Below are 15,591 nucleotides of genomic sequence, written 5' to 3' on the forward strand. Positions count from 1 at the left end.
GTGCTAAAGAGTAGAGAGGGTCATGGCAAAAACTGGATGCACTTCGTGTACAAACTGGACAATCTCTTTCGGAGTATCAGGGTTTCGGACGAGAACTCATCTGTTACACGGGCAGTTCAATGTTTTTTAAACTTATTTGAACTCCGGACTTCTTTTGTGTCGCAGAAAAAAACTATAAAAAATTACTCAAAAATAAATAGAAGAAAATAAATAATGCAGAAAAGAAAAAACTATATAAAAATTACTCAAAAATAAATAGAAGAAAATAAATAATGCAGAAAATAAAAAACTATATAAAAAATTTGTTGGGGCGCTGCCCAGTGGGCCTGCCAGACCTAGGGTGTGCAAATGCAGGCCCAGAAGGGCCAGCAGACTCACAGGGCAGCGCGCCCTAGTTAGGCCCAGAAGCCTGCTATATAGAGAAATTCGAAGGAGCAGCCGCGGCTGGGTTTACAAACCAGTGCGGCTGCCCTTCGCTCGGCAAGGTGGGACTAAACATTGTGCACCGCCAGTGGCAGCGCACAACCATTAGTACCGGTTGGTGGCTCCAACCGGTACTAATGATTGGGCCTTTAGTACCGGTTCGTGGCACGAACCGGTACTAAAGGGGTCGTTTCCCGCCCCTTGGCCTGGCGAAAATTGGCCTTTAGTACCGGTTGGTGGCTCCAACCGGTACTAAAGGCCCCTCCTATATGTATGGCACTTACGAAAAATTCAGTTTCATCGACCACCACTTCTTCTCCAATTTCTTCGCACGACATCGCCGCCGTCGCCGCGCCGTCGCCCATCGCGCGCCGCCCTCGCAGGCCCCGCCGCCCTCGCCGCCCCCGCCGCCCGTCGTCGTCGTCACCACCGTCGCCCCTGCCACCCGTTGTCGCCGTCACCACTGTCGCCGCCGTCGCCCGTCGCCGCCGCCCCATACTACGTCGTCGTCTCATTCGCACCGTTGCCCCCGGCCCGCCGCTCGTCGTCGCGCCGTCCCCATCGCATCATCGTCTCGCGCCGCCGCCCGTACGCCGCCACCCCCCGCTCGTACACACACATTGTTTTTACTTATTTTCTGTTTTCTATTGTTTAGATTAATGTTAGATAAATTACATAGATAAGAATGTTAGAATGTTAATGTTAGATGAATTATATGGAAAAGATGTTAAATATTAATGTCAATTTTAGATGTATTAGCTAGATATTAATTAGGTATATATATGAGATTTGAACTAGTTGAATTAATATAACTAGCTTATTTTTAGTATGAAAATTAATAGAACAAGTTTATTTTTAGTAAGAAAATTTAGGTATATGAGATTATTTGAACTAGTTGAATTAATATAACTAGTTTATTTTTAGTAAATGCTTAGTTGAACTAGCTAGTTGAATTAGTACTAGTTTATTTTTAGTAAGAAAATTTAGGTATATGAGATTTGATGATCTAATTAAAATATTACTATATAGAACTACCTACTTTATTTTAGTAAGAACATATGTTTCACCTATATATGAACATATGTTAGATATTAATGTCAAATGTTAGATGAATTAGATATAAATTATATGTTAGATATATATTTAATTTAGTTATATGAGATTTGATTATCTAATTAACATTTTATTATATAGAACTAGCTACCTTATTTTTAGTAAGAAAATTAATAGAACTAGTTTAGTTGAATTAGTTGAATTAATTAGTTGAACTAGTTAGTTGAATTAGTTGAGCTACTTTATTTAGGTATATTTTTCGTAAGTGCTTAGTTGAATTAGTTGAATTAGTTGAATTAATTAGTTGAACTAGTTGAATTAATAGAATTAGTTGAATTAATAGAACTAATAAGTGTTTAATGTTTCACCTATGAACATATAGGAATGTCGTTTGACGACGAACACGATTTCATTATGTGCGAATATTGCGAAGACCAGCGCGGCCTGTGCGGCAGAAATTTTCTAGTTGATGATAGATGCTTCAGCATCAAGCTGGATGAGAACTTCAAAGTGGATACAGTAAGTCACAATGACAGGTCTTTTTTCGTAATTAAGCATGACTTATGCTTCATTTGCTTCAACTTTTAATTTTAGTTTTTCACTATTCTACTAGCGTATCCCCTGCCATGCAAGAATTTTTGTCTTGGATAAGATAGGTTTCAGTCCTAACGAAACTATGGAGGTAAAAAGAGTTTACTTGAAGACCGAGCATGGTTATACCTTCAACGTCAAATTATACAATGCAGACACATACACCTATTTTGAATGCAAAACTTGGCAAGCACTATGCAAGGCTTATGCATTTGAGCCTGATATGGTTGTCACCTTTGATATTCGTCTGGAAGATGATATTGAAGGTAATAGAGACATCTGGGTCGATGTGCAGATGCCTCCAATTCTACCATTATGTGAGTTTCTCAACCATATTTATGTCTTCGATATGAGATTATTTGAACCAGTTGAATTAATAGATCTCAATTTATATTGGCAGCTTATTTCCAATCAAGCAAACATGTCCGGCGCTTGGTAGACAGGACCGTCCACTGTCCCGGGGCTGAACTAAACTGCGAGGAGACAAGTCATTATGTTTCATGGCTTGAGGGTCTTGATGCTGTCAAGACAAATTTTCTTCCTGCACTTAGAAATGTTAGTACTCAAAACGTGCGACCAATAGTGTTCGTACTGAACTACGGTCACATATATTTAGGAAAGATGGTACGATTTCTACTATTTCTCTTCAGTGCATCTTTTGCATACATTATTTTTTAAAGCTAAACTTCATTGCCAAGTATGTTACTATACGATGTTCTTCAACAGGGACTCTCGATGAATGTTGTGCCTGATTGGATCGAGACTAAAGGTACCATGAATATTGTTAGCTTACGGCCAAGATATCCTACAATGCACTTTAGTGCATTCAGGATTTCTAATAGCGAGGAATGCTTAATAGTAAAAGACTGGAGCAAAATTGTGAACGATCACAGAGAAGTACTAGGGGGCAGCAGTCAGAAGCGCAACCCATGATTAGGAGACAGGTTCATCTGCATGCTCCAATATGATGAACCAGGAAAGCTATACATGTTCTATGCTATTTTACCTGAGAGAGAGAGCAGCAGGAGTGATTTTGCTTTTGTGGTGTTATGAACGCTTATAATATCATTACCATGTTGAACTCGATGATATCTTTGCTTCTGGTACAAGTGAATGTTTCTTCTTTAAGCTAGTGTTGTTGGTGATGATATATATGATGCAAGAGTTTTTATATTAATATGATGATGATGATGATGAGTTATTATATCATTTATGAAAGAAACCGCAGATTAGTTCGAACTGGATGGATTCTAGCTAAGTGATCAAGTATATGCCATATCCATATTACCTCGATCACTTAATTAGGTGATCAAGTATATATAATATGGATATGACATATACTTGATGACTTAGCTAGGATCCACATGCATCCAGTCAAACTAATCCGCGGTACACATTCACCTAATGATTTAACAACTCATTATAATGTAAAACAATCACTAAATTAAATTGAAAACACAAAATTAAAGTAAAAATAAAAAATAAAACCAAAACACACCCAAACATTTAGTACCGGTTGGTGTTACCAACCGGTACTAATGTCCTACGCGCCCACGGAGCTGGCTCGTGCCACGTGGTTGCCCTTTAGCACCAGTTCGTGCTGAACCGGTACTAAAGGGGGGGCTTTAGTGCCAACATTTAGTGCCGGTTACCGAACCGGTACTAAAGGGCCTTACAAATCGGTGCCATTGCCCGGTTCTGCACTAGTGACATGATGTGCAAACCAACACACACATACTTGATTGCTCAAGATAATCAAGTTGGAAGCACAACATATACAAACACATGCAAGGAACAAAGCCAAACATGCAAAGGGGCAAGTAACTTTCAATGTAAACAATTTAAGCACGAGTTACCACAAGGAATAACATTGGATATAAGATAGAAACTTGATAATCTGAATGACTTGGCTTGAGACAATAAGAATGATGAAGTCCCCTTAATTCTTCATAGTGTAGCCAAGTCTCCAATGACCTCCAACATCACCTATTGATCAAGTTTGAGCTTGTTGGTCCCCAACCAAGTTGGTTCCTAAGAGGTTAGTCACAGTAGGCTTGGCTACTCAAATGGTTCTTTGCTTCAAACCACTTTGAGTACCAACAAACTTGGCAACCACATTGCCAACCTTATCCTTCCCAAGAGAATAGACATCATCAATAATAATTGGGTTGGATAAGTTACCACTAGTGCATGAAGAAGCGAGGTGACCTTTCTCGCGACATAGGTAGCAACGTCTACTCTTCACTTTCTTCTCACTTGATTTCTCAACTTGAGAAGCATAAGCTTGAGTCTTATTAGGAAGAGGCTTTTCTTCAACATGAGGTTGAGCATGAGAATGAACTTGTGGCCGCTTCCCTTGTTGCTTGTCACTAATGGGCTTCTTCTTCAATGGGCAAGATCTAACATGATGCCCTTCTACTTTACACTTGAAGCAAACAATCTTGGCCGAATTCTTGATTTGTTCTTGGCCCTTCCTTTGGTTCACCTTGGACTTCTTTTTCTTGTTGGAGTTGAATCCAAGTCCAGCTTTGTCATTGGGGGATTTTTGCACACTCAAGATATTGTTGAGTGTGAATTTCCCTTCATGACTCTTTTCCAAGTATTTCTTCGAAGAAGTGACTTGGGCCTTGAGCTCTTTAATTTTCCTCTACATGGTTAGTCTCAACACAAGAACTAGAGAAAGTATAAGCTTCATCGTTAGAGCAACAAGGCAAGGAAAGCAATTCATCACAAGATGTACCAATGTTATGCATGGATAAATTGCGAGGACTAGCACAAGGCAATATAGCATTTTGAATAAAAGTAGTGCTAGTATCCACATGAGGCTCACTAGGTGTTACCTTATCAAGCATGGCCTCATGAGCTAAATTTAGCACATTATGGGATACTAGAAGATCATTATGAGAGCTTGTGAGCTTTACATGATTTTCTTCCAACATCCCATGATTGCTAGATAGCAACTCAAGTTGATCCCTTAGCTCAACATTCTCCTTCAATATGGATGCTTCACAAGAGATAGAGTTAGTAGCACAAGCATCATCATTAGCAACAAGAGGAGAAGACAACTTTGCAAGCTCTTTTGAATATGAAGCTTTAAGTTGAGGATGAGACTCGCTGAGTTTGATGAGCTCACTCTTAATGACCCTTGAGCCATTTTCGAGGTGCTCAAAGTCCTCAAGGAGTTTAGCATGTGCAACTTCAAGCTCCTCATTTTTAGTTTCAAAATCATTGGCCACCTCAAGAGCTCTATCACGAGATTCCCTCACTCTAGATAATTCTAGAGAAAAAGTCTCCTCAAGAGATTCCTTGGTGGTTTGTTCAAGTTCAAGAGCTTGAGAGAGGTCCGCGATCTCATTAGCGTAGTCACGCTCATGACCTTCCATTTTCTCAATGGTGACCTCATGCTCCTCGAGATGAGATTCCAACTCCTCAATGTACTTCTTGCCCTCAATGGCAATGGACATGATTTCCATGAAGTTGGAACGAGCAATTTTATTTTTATGAAGAGCTTTAAAAACCTTTTCCCCCTTAATTTTTAAGGAGGCAACATTATCATTCTCTTCATCATTATCCTCATCATCATTAGCATCAACATCATCATCAAGAGACATATTGGGTTTCAAAGTAGGAGATACCTTTGAAGCCTTAGCCATAAGGCAAAAAGCAATAAATGATGATGTAGGATCCCTTGAAGCACCATTTAAAACCACATCTTGTACCATGGAGTGTTGGGTTTCCTCTACATTGTTAGCACAAAAACTCGAGGAAATACATGCATTTTTATCATGGCAACAAGATATAGCAAGCATATCATCATGAGATTTGGTCAAAAAAAATTCTAAAAGATATGCACGGACTATCAACACAAGCATGTGAAACATGTATGGTGCTCGAAGTGTTAAAGTCCAAAGAAGATGCATTGCAATAAGATAGTGATGAAGTATCATCCACAATAAGCATACTATCATAATTGCAATGACCAACACTACTCACTATTTCATTACCTTGTGGCAAACCACATGTAGGTGAAGTAGAAGAAGTTGAGAACTCAACACGGCCGGAGGTGGAGGGAGAACAATCATCCCCACAAAACTTGGACACGCCATATTTATCTTGAAGCTTTGTACACAACTCATGAGCATCCTGAAATGGCATGAGTTGAAATATAACTACATTGCTCAAAGCATCAAAAAGAACATTAGAAGCTTGAGCATTGAGATAAGAGTTTTTCTCATCCTCTAAAGATAATCTTTGTGGATCCTTTGGAGGAGAAAAACCCATATCTACAATTCGCTCTAAATTTGGGTCCATGACCCTAAAGAGATTAAGCATGCAAATTACCCAAACATCAAAATTTGTGCCATCGAAATTAAGAGTGTCAGAGAATCCTAAACCCCTAGTCGACATCCTTACTCTCTAGGCGGTTAAGCCCTATAAAGAGAGACGAGGCTCTGATACCAATTGAAAGATCGTGGATGTCGCCTAGAGGGGGGTGAATAGGCGTTTTGAAATAATTACGGTTTAGGCTTGAACAAATGCGGAATAAACCTAGCGGTTAATTTGTCAAGCACAAAACCTAAAACAACTAGGCTCACCTATGTGCACCAACAACTTATGCTAAGCAAGATATATGACAAGAAACAATATGGCTATCACAAAGTAAAGTGCATAAGTAAAGGGGCTCGGTTAAGAGATAACTGAGGCACGCAGAGACGATGATGTATCCCGAAGTTCACACCCTTGTGGATGCTAATCTCTGTTTGGAGCGGTGTGGAGGCACAATGCTCCCCAAGAAGCCACTAGGGCTACCGTAATCTCCTCACGCCCTCGCACGATGCAAGATGCCGTGATTCCACTAAGGGACCCTTGAGGGCGGTCACCGAACCCGTACAAATGGCAACCTTGGGGAGGTTACCGAACCCGTACACTTTGTCAACCCTTGGGGGCGGTCACCGGAACCTGTAAAATTGCTCGGGGCGATCTCCACAACCTAATTGGAGACCCCGGCGCTTGCCCGGAGCTTTACACCACAATGATTGAGCTCCGAACACCACAAAGGTTGGGGTTAACTCCCCCAACGACACCATGAAACTTCACCACAATGGAATATGGCTCCGAGGTGACCTCAACCGTCTAGGGCGCCCAAGCACCCAAGAGGAACAAGCTCAAGGGTACCAAGCACCCAAGAGTAAAAAGCTTCTCAACTTGTAACTTCCACGTATCACCATGGAGAACTCAAACCGATGCACCAAATGCAATGGCAAGGGCACACGGAGTGCCCAAGTCCTTCTCCCTCAAATCCCACCGAAGCAACTAATGTTAGGGAGGAAAATGAGAGGAAGAACAAGAAGGAGAACACCAAGAACTCCAAGATCTAGATCCAAGGGGTTCCCCTCACATAGAGGAGAAAGTGATTGGTGGAAATGTGGATCTAGATCTCCTCTCTCTTTTCCCTCAAAAACTAGCAAGTATCCATGGAGGGATTGAGAGTTAGCAAGCTCGAAGAAGGTCAACAAAGGGGGAAGAACACGAGCTCAAAATATAAGGTTCATTGGGGAAGAAGACCCCCTTTTATAGGAGGGGAAAATCCAACCGTTATGTGCTCAGCCCGCACACGAGCGGTACTACCGCTCAGGCGGAAGAAACAGGGAAAAGGAGCAACAAAACATGAACCTTGGGGCGGTAGTACCGCATATAAGCGGCACTACCGCTCACCCCAGCGGTACTACCGCTGGAGGAGAAGAACACGGGACCAAAAGAGGCAGGCAGAGCAGAGTATGGCGGCAGTGAAGCAGAAACGGTACTACCGCCCGACCGGAGCGGTACTACCGCTTAGGCGATACTACCATGCCTTATTGCAGTGCAATACTGCTAAACCCGACACGAAAAGAGCAGGACCCAAAATCGAGGCGATAGAAGAGCGGCACTGCAGCAGTACTACGACTGAGAGCTCCAAGTGGTACTACCGCTTGGGCTCGCGGTACTACCGCTGGGACCAGACAAAAACCACACTCAAGGAAACAAGAACTGCCAAAACTTCTGCATATGAGCTTCGAATTGAGCAAACTCAAGCTTGTTGGAAACAAGACGACGAGTAGCATCAAAACAGCGACTGGTTATAGTAATAAGAGGCAGGGGAGGTATGCCTAACAAATGGAGGAGTGAGACCTCCAACAGAGAAGAACGAGCATAACCTCCAACATCGAAAACATCATAGAAGATGCATGTGAACTCCATTTTCGATGAACTCGAGCTTGTCATCAAGATGACCATAAGCTCTAAGACTCACAAAGAGAACCAAACAAGAACCAAGAAAGATGATGCAAGGATGCAATGGTTTGAGCTGTCAACGAACGATACAATCAAGCTACTCATCGAGAGCCCCCCTGATAGTACGACAATCGATCCTATAACCCGGTCTCCCAACTACCAACATGAGACCGGTAAAATAGAAAACCTATCAAGGGCAAACCTTTGCCTTACACATGGTCCACTTGAGCTAGATGATGATGATCTTGACTCCCTCAAGTTGGACCACCTTTCTTGATTGTGTTGACTCGATGACGACTAGTTGATTGCTCCCCCATACTCCACTATGGGTGAGCCACTCTTCCGCACATCTTCACAAGTCCATTGTCACCACAAAGGATGGCAAGCTTCAAGCATTTGATCTCTTCGTGATGCTACACTTGAACTTGCACACCGCAACCTAACCCCACAAAGAACTCTCACGAAGACCATGGGTGAGCCACTCTTCCGCACATCTTCACAAGTCCATTGTCACCACAAAGTACGGCAAGCTTCAAGCATTTGATCTCTTCGTGATGCTCCACTTTAACTTGCACACCGCAACCTAACCCCACAAAGAACCGTCACGAAGACCATGGGTTAGTACACAAAGCGTAATTGGCAATGCTTACCATACCATGGGATCACTTGATCCCTCTTGGTACATCTTCTACGCTTTGTGGGTTGATCAACTTGATTCACTCTTTGACTTAGTCTTGATCAACCTCTCACAAGACCAATCTTTAGGTCATTCCTTGAATAGCACCTTGGTCGACACAAACTCTCCTTGAAACCAACACATGTACTCCAAGAAAAGCCTATGGACAAAACCTTCAAATATAACTCAAGGCAACCATTAGTCCATAGAGATTGTCATCAATTACCAAAACCAAACATGGGGGCACCGCATGTTCTTTTAGTCCTGTCCAGTTACGCTTCGCCAGACTGTCCTTAGTTAAGATGATTTGTTTATGTACAAACCACATAAACACTTTAATTTTCAAAGGAACTTTGACTTTCCAAACATATTTGAACTAGGAATGGAGCTAGAATTGATAACATCGAGATACATTGATTTAACTGTAAACTCCCCAGTCCTAGTAAGCTTCCAGCGCAACTGATCGGGCTGTTGAGACAGCTGAACCTCCATCAGTCTACTCACTAAATGGAGCCATGCTTCCCAACGATTACCGGCTAGCGTCCTCCTGAATTGAATATTAAGGGGGATGGACTGAAGTACCATTGCAAAGTAAGCATCGCGACGTTGAGCAATACTATAAAGAGACGAGTATTGAAGCGCGATGGGTGTCTCTCCTAGCCAAGTATCCTCCCAGAAATGCGTGTTGGCGCCATTTCCGATTATAAAGTTTTTCCTATTGAAAAATTATGATTTGACTCTCATGAGCCCTTTCCAAAAAGGCGGGTCCGTCGGCCTCGCTGTCACCTGGGACAAAGTTTTGGAATGAAGATACTTACTACGGAGAATCTGCGCTCATGTGGCCTCAGTCTCTACAGATAGCTTATACAGCCACTTGCTGAGAAGACATTTGTTCTTGACTTCAAGATTTTCAATGCCAAGACCCCCTTGGTCTTTTGGTCGACAAATAATATCCCATTTGGCGAGTCTGTATTTTCTTTTTAGTTCATCACTCTGCTAGAAGAATCGGGATCGATAGAAGTCCAGACTTTTCCTAACTCCAACCGGGACCACGAAAAAACACAAGAGAAACATAGGCATGCTCGTGAGAACCGAATTAATAAGAATTAATCGGCCTCCGTATGACATGAGCTTTCCTTTCCAGCAACTTAGTTTCTTCTCAAATCGATCATTGATGCACTTCCATTCTCTGTTTGTCAGCTTACGATGGTGAATTGGTATACCTAAATACGTAAAAGGTAAAGTCCCCAATTCACACCCAAACAATTGCCTATAAGCCTCTTGTTCCTCATTGGCTCTTCCAAAACAGAACAATTCGCTTTTATGAAAGTTAATCTTTAACCCGGTCAATTGTTCAAATAAGCATAACACCAGCTTAATATTTCTCGCTTTCGCCAAGTCACGCTCCATAAAGATGATCGCATCATCAGCGTACTATAGGATAGACACACCTCCATCAACTAGATGAGGCACCAAGCCACCCACCTGACCAGCCTCCTTAGCCCTTCCTATTGGAATTGCCAACATATCAACTACAATATTGAACAAAATAGGAGACATCGGATCACCTTGTCTCAGGCCCTTATGTGTCTGGAAATAATGACCTATGTCGTCATTCACTTTAATTCCAATACTCCCTTTTTGTGTGAAGGATTCTACGTAGCGTCGCCAGGCTTCATCGAAACCTTTAGTATGTAAGGCCTGTTGAAGGAAAAGCCATTTGACTTTATCGTACGCTTTCTCGAAATCCACCTTGAAAACCACTCCATCTAGTTTTTTCGTGTGAATTTCATGGAGCGTTTTATGAAGGACCACAACCCCTTTTAGGATGTTTCTGTCCGGCATGAAAGCAGTCTGGGAATGCTGCACCACAGAATGTGCAATATGTGTGAGCCTATTAGTCCCAACCTTGGTGAAAATTTTGAAACTAACGTTAAGAAGACAGATCGGCCTGAACTGCTCAATTCTCACAGCCTCTGTTTTCTTAGGAAGCAGGGTTATCGTTCCAAAATTCAGGTGAAATAACTGAAGCTGTCCAGAGAATAAATCATGGAACATCGGTAACAAATCCGCCTTAACAATATGCCAACACTTTTTATAGAACTCCGTCGGAAATCCATCCGGCCCTGGAGCCTTATTATTTTTCATCTGTGAAATAGCTTCAAACACCTCCTTCTCCGAAAATGGGGCAGTCAAAATATCATTCTCATCAGTAGCAAGTTGAGGAATATCCTCAATCCTAGACTCATCCAGGGACACAGATTATCCTCCGGAGGCCCAAATAGCTGCTTGTAGTATTCGGTTATGTATAATTTTAGGTTTTCTTGTCCTAGAATCGTTCCTTCATTTTGTTCAAGCTGAAAGATTCTCTTCTTTCTGTGCTTGCCATTAGCGATCATGTGAAAGAATTGAGTGTTCGCGTCCCCTTGGACGACTTTGCGAACCTTAGCCCGCAGCGCCCACTTCAATTCCTCTTCACGGAGAAGCTCTTTCAATCGCATCTCCACCTCAAGTTTAGCATGGAGCTCCATGGCTTGCAGAATTGTGGACTCGGCTTTTAGATCTAGGGACTGAATAAATGTAAGGAGCCTTTCCTTTTCAACCTTATAAATCCCACTAAGATGCTTAGCCCACCCACGCAAGAAGCTTCTCAAGTGCCTTATCTTATTTTGCCAGCGCTCAACCGAAGTCCTACCTCTTGCATCCTTAGCCCATTCCCTGGCTACCAAATCCAAGAAGCCTTCTCGTTCAAACCATGCCAGTTCGAACGAAAAGGAGTTTTTGTTCCCCATGTGGGTTGCCTCACCAGAGTCCACCAGTAGAGGCGTGTGGTCAGAAATACCGCGCGAAAGCGCCTGCACTGTAACCAAAGGAAATTTCTGTTCCCATTCGGCGCTCGCAAGGACTCGATCCAGCTTCCCAAACGTCGGATTTGGCAAAGAATTAGCCCAGGTGTATTTTCTACCCGAAAGCTCTATCTCTCTCAGATCCAAGATTTCAATAATGGTATTAAACATAAACGAACACATGCCGTTGAAATTATCATTGTTCTTTTCGTCTCTTCTTCTAATAATGTTGAAATCACCCCCAACCAGGATTGGAAGCTGCTCAGAACCGCAAATTCGAACAAGATCTGCCAAAAACTCAGGTTTGAGCTCGGGCTGCGTGGCACCATAAACTGCCACCAGTGCCCAATTAAACCCATCGGCCTTCGACCTAACCCGAAACTTAACTGCGAAATCTCCCATCACTACACTTCGGACTTCCAGCGAATCGCATCCAACTCAAAGTAAGATCCCACCCGATCTTCCTCTCAGAGGCAGACAGTGCCAATCAAAATCGACACCTCCCGATAAAGTACTCAGAAACTGGGGAGAAAAATTATCTCTACCAGTTTCCAAGAGAGCAATAAAATCCAACCTATGCTCAATAGACGCATATGCAAGAAACCTTCTCTTAGCCAAGTCTTTCAGACCTCTGCTATTCCAAAAGATTCCTTTCATATTTCGTCATGAATTTTTTTAGTAGTACGGATCCTAGCACTCCTACGCACCGCCGAAGCAAGGTAAATTTTCTGCTTCCACTTGAGTTTAGGTTTGTTTTGATCCTCCACCCGGTCACCACAACCGGGCTCCGTGGATCTAACATCTGCAGCCTCAAAAGTGTCATCCTCTGCCTATAACTCAGGAAGGGATGGTGCTAGATCCGCACAAAAATTATCGAGCACCCTGACCCCCAACGCATCTATATCTGAATCATTCATGGGTTTGACCGCTGCTAAGTGTCGAATCATTTCTAAAGCGCGTTCTGCTTCCAAATCCAGGATATCATTTACGGAATTAGAGATTTCACTATCATTACTACCTAGTGAAACTCCTAAATGATTTGAATTATTAATAATCTCATTATTAGAAAAATGCAGAATGGAATTAGAGGTGTTGATCGACATACCAGTAGTGACCTCAATGTCATGAAGCATGGCCGCCCTCATGGCGCACCGCTGCTGCATGTTATCAACCTCCGGAATATCCTGGAGACGGCAACTCATACGTCGCCCCTCAGATACCGGATCCGGAATCCCTCCATACGCAATGATCTCCTCCTGAGAGGCCCCGTTCGGAGTAAGGCCACCGGCCTCACCCCCAACACTCGGCGGGGCTGCATCCCTCGAAGAAACGACATGAGCTGCCATAAGCAGTGGCGGAGAGTTCCACGGCCCCATCGACGTCGGCCTCGAACCATGGCCCTGGGACGCAGGCACGCCGGAGGAGGGAAGAGCGTGGGCCGCCTGCCCGTACTCCCCGGCCGCCCCGACCCTCTAGCTTGAGGGCGTCGCGGGCGCCACAGGAGGTGCGGCCACCCTAGCCGCCAGAGAAGAAGAAGGAGTCGAGGCCACCTGCCCCGGACCCTCTTCCACCACTCACCATCTACCTTGGTTGGTGAGTTTTTTGAATTGAGCCCTATAAACCGGAAAGGAGGGAGTACTATGGGTAGTCTAAATAATTGAACTACTAGCTTACTCTAAGTCAAGGTTCAGCCCTTGGACTGCCCTCCGGCATGGTTCAACTTGGACCAGTGATCATTTTGTCTCTGCCTTAAGAGCATGGTTAATAGTATAGCCAACAACCGGTTACATGGAGTTGACATGCCACATATAGCCAACATAATAGCCAATATGTATGGTAACTACTTGCTAAATAGTACTACTTTATTAATGCATGACCCACCATAGACTCTCACAATGTTTCTTGAAACCCGTGTTGCAACCGGCTATTAATCTACAGCCCGCCTCCCTTCTCTCTCCTATTCTCTCTCATCCAACTCACCACAAATATAATTGCTTAATTCTTATAGCCCACTGACTGTACCTTATTATACTTGCTCTAAAATGGTGAGCCGCTGATTAGTTTATGAGTCCAAAAAAGGGGCAGAATTTTCATAGTACATGGTTCATTCAAAATATTGAACCCTTATATCTTTGAATTCACACCATGTAGGGGAGGAAAGAATCCTACTACCTCCATCTCGGTGTATTGGTCATCTAATGAAAATGAAATAATCACAAAACACTAAAGCTAGCCATAGCGGGGGTAAGGCTGGTCGTAGTGGGGAGTATCATATACTAGTATCATGCATATGATACTACATCCATAGTGCATACTATTATAGGCGGTCTCATTTATTGCCATGCATGACACATAGTAGCATAACATTTATTATGATACTGTATCTACCTGTGTTACTATAACCCTCTCTCTCTTCTTTAATTGTCTCCCATATAAACATGTTTACGAGTCCCAAGTGCATGATACCGCTTATGTTACCCCACTATGGCCAGCCTAACATAATCAGTATCATGCGCTTGGGACTCGCAAACATGCTTATGCAGCAGACAATTAAAGAAGAGAGAAGGCGTTATAGTAACATAGGTAGATACCGTATCATAATAAATATTATGCTACTATGTGTCATGCATGGCAATAAATGAGACCACCTATGATACTACTAAGGCCTCTTTTGGTTCATAGGATAGGATTATCGTAGGAATAGGAATTTTGTAGAAAATGAGATGACATGTATCTCAAATCCTATGAGTAGGAATAGGAAACGAGATGTCATTTGGTTGACACCAAAGGAATTTTTCCATTGAGTCTAGGCTCATTTTTATTTTCCTATGAAATGTGAAGGATACGAATCAATCCTATGTAGGAATAGGAATTCATTCCTATGAACCAAAGGGCTCTAAAGAAAAAAAATCCTATAACAATCATATCCTCTAAAATTTCTATTAAATTCCTGCAAACCAAAGGAGGCCTAATCTATGATAGTACTATGTACTACGAATGTAGTATCATACACTAGTATTATATGACATGATACTAGTATATGATACTCCCCAGTACAACCAGTCTACGACATGAAGCATTAATACTAGTTGAGTGTGTACTAATTAGACCCATTTATTAATTACATCGACCAATGCATGTGATTTGTGTGGTGTGCTGATTGGGATTTGAAGAGACCATGGGCTGCATGCAGCAGCTGAACCACCACGGCTTTAATCTCCCCAATTAATAGCATGCTTTGAGTTGATACACGAGCGACGTGATTGGCTTCCTCTGTGGTTTAGTTTTCCTCTTACACGCCTAGGTTGCGATGCACCTCCTTAGATGACTAATACACCTGGACGGAGGGAGTAACCCTTCTAGTTCGACCACATTGTTCATTCAGAATTCAATGAAAGTGCCCTTTTAATCGAAAAAATGTTCCATTCAGAAGAATAATACTCCAAGACAGATTTTCCAAACTATTCCTTTGTCTGAACCAAGAATCTCTGAAAACAACATCCTATTTGCTACCTTGCCCTCTCAAATTAGCACCGGATACACACAAAACGTGGGCGAAAAAGCTGGAATCTTTCCATGTTCAAACGGAGACTCCCGCAGTCTTACTAGAAAAGCAGCAGCTAGCAGAAGTGCAGTACAAGAGCCGTATAGATTCCACTGTAACAACATGTCCAAATCAGGCACGTTCTAGTTACCAACTGGTTACTGGTCACTGTCAAAAGCTAAAGCTAG

The 15,591-nt window shown here is 42.6% G+C and overlaps 1 protein-coding gene across 1 annotated transcript; it reads right to left on the reverse strand.

Moving 5' to 3' along the window:
• Positions 1–11,205: 11,205 nt before the first annotated feature.
• Positions 11,206–12,261, reverse strand: LOC147992725 (uncharacterized). The gene has a single exon (XM_087539121.1). The coding sequence runs from the start codon at positions 12,259–12,261 to the stop codon at positions 11,206–11,208; it is 1,056 nt and encodes a 351-aa protein (XP_087395247.1).
• Positions 12,262–15,591: the final 3,330 nt, after the last annotated feature.

The sequence above is a fragment of the Triticum urartu genome, chromosome 1A (genome assembly GCF_056163025.1).
Source record: "Triticum urartu cultivar PI428250 chromosome 1A, HENAU_Tu73, whole genome shotgun sequence".
NCBI lineage: Eukaryota > Viridiplantae > Streptophyta > Magnoliopsida > Poales > Poaceae > Triticum > Triticum urartu.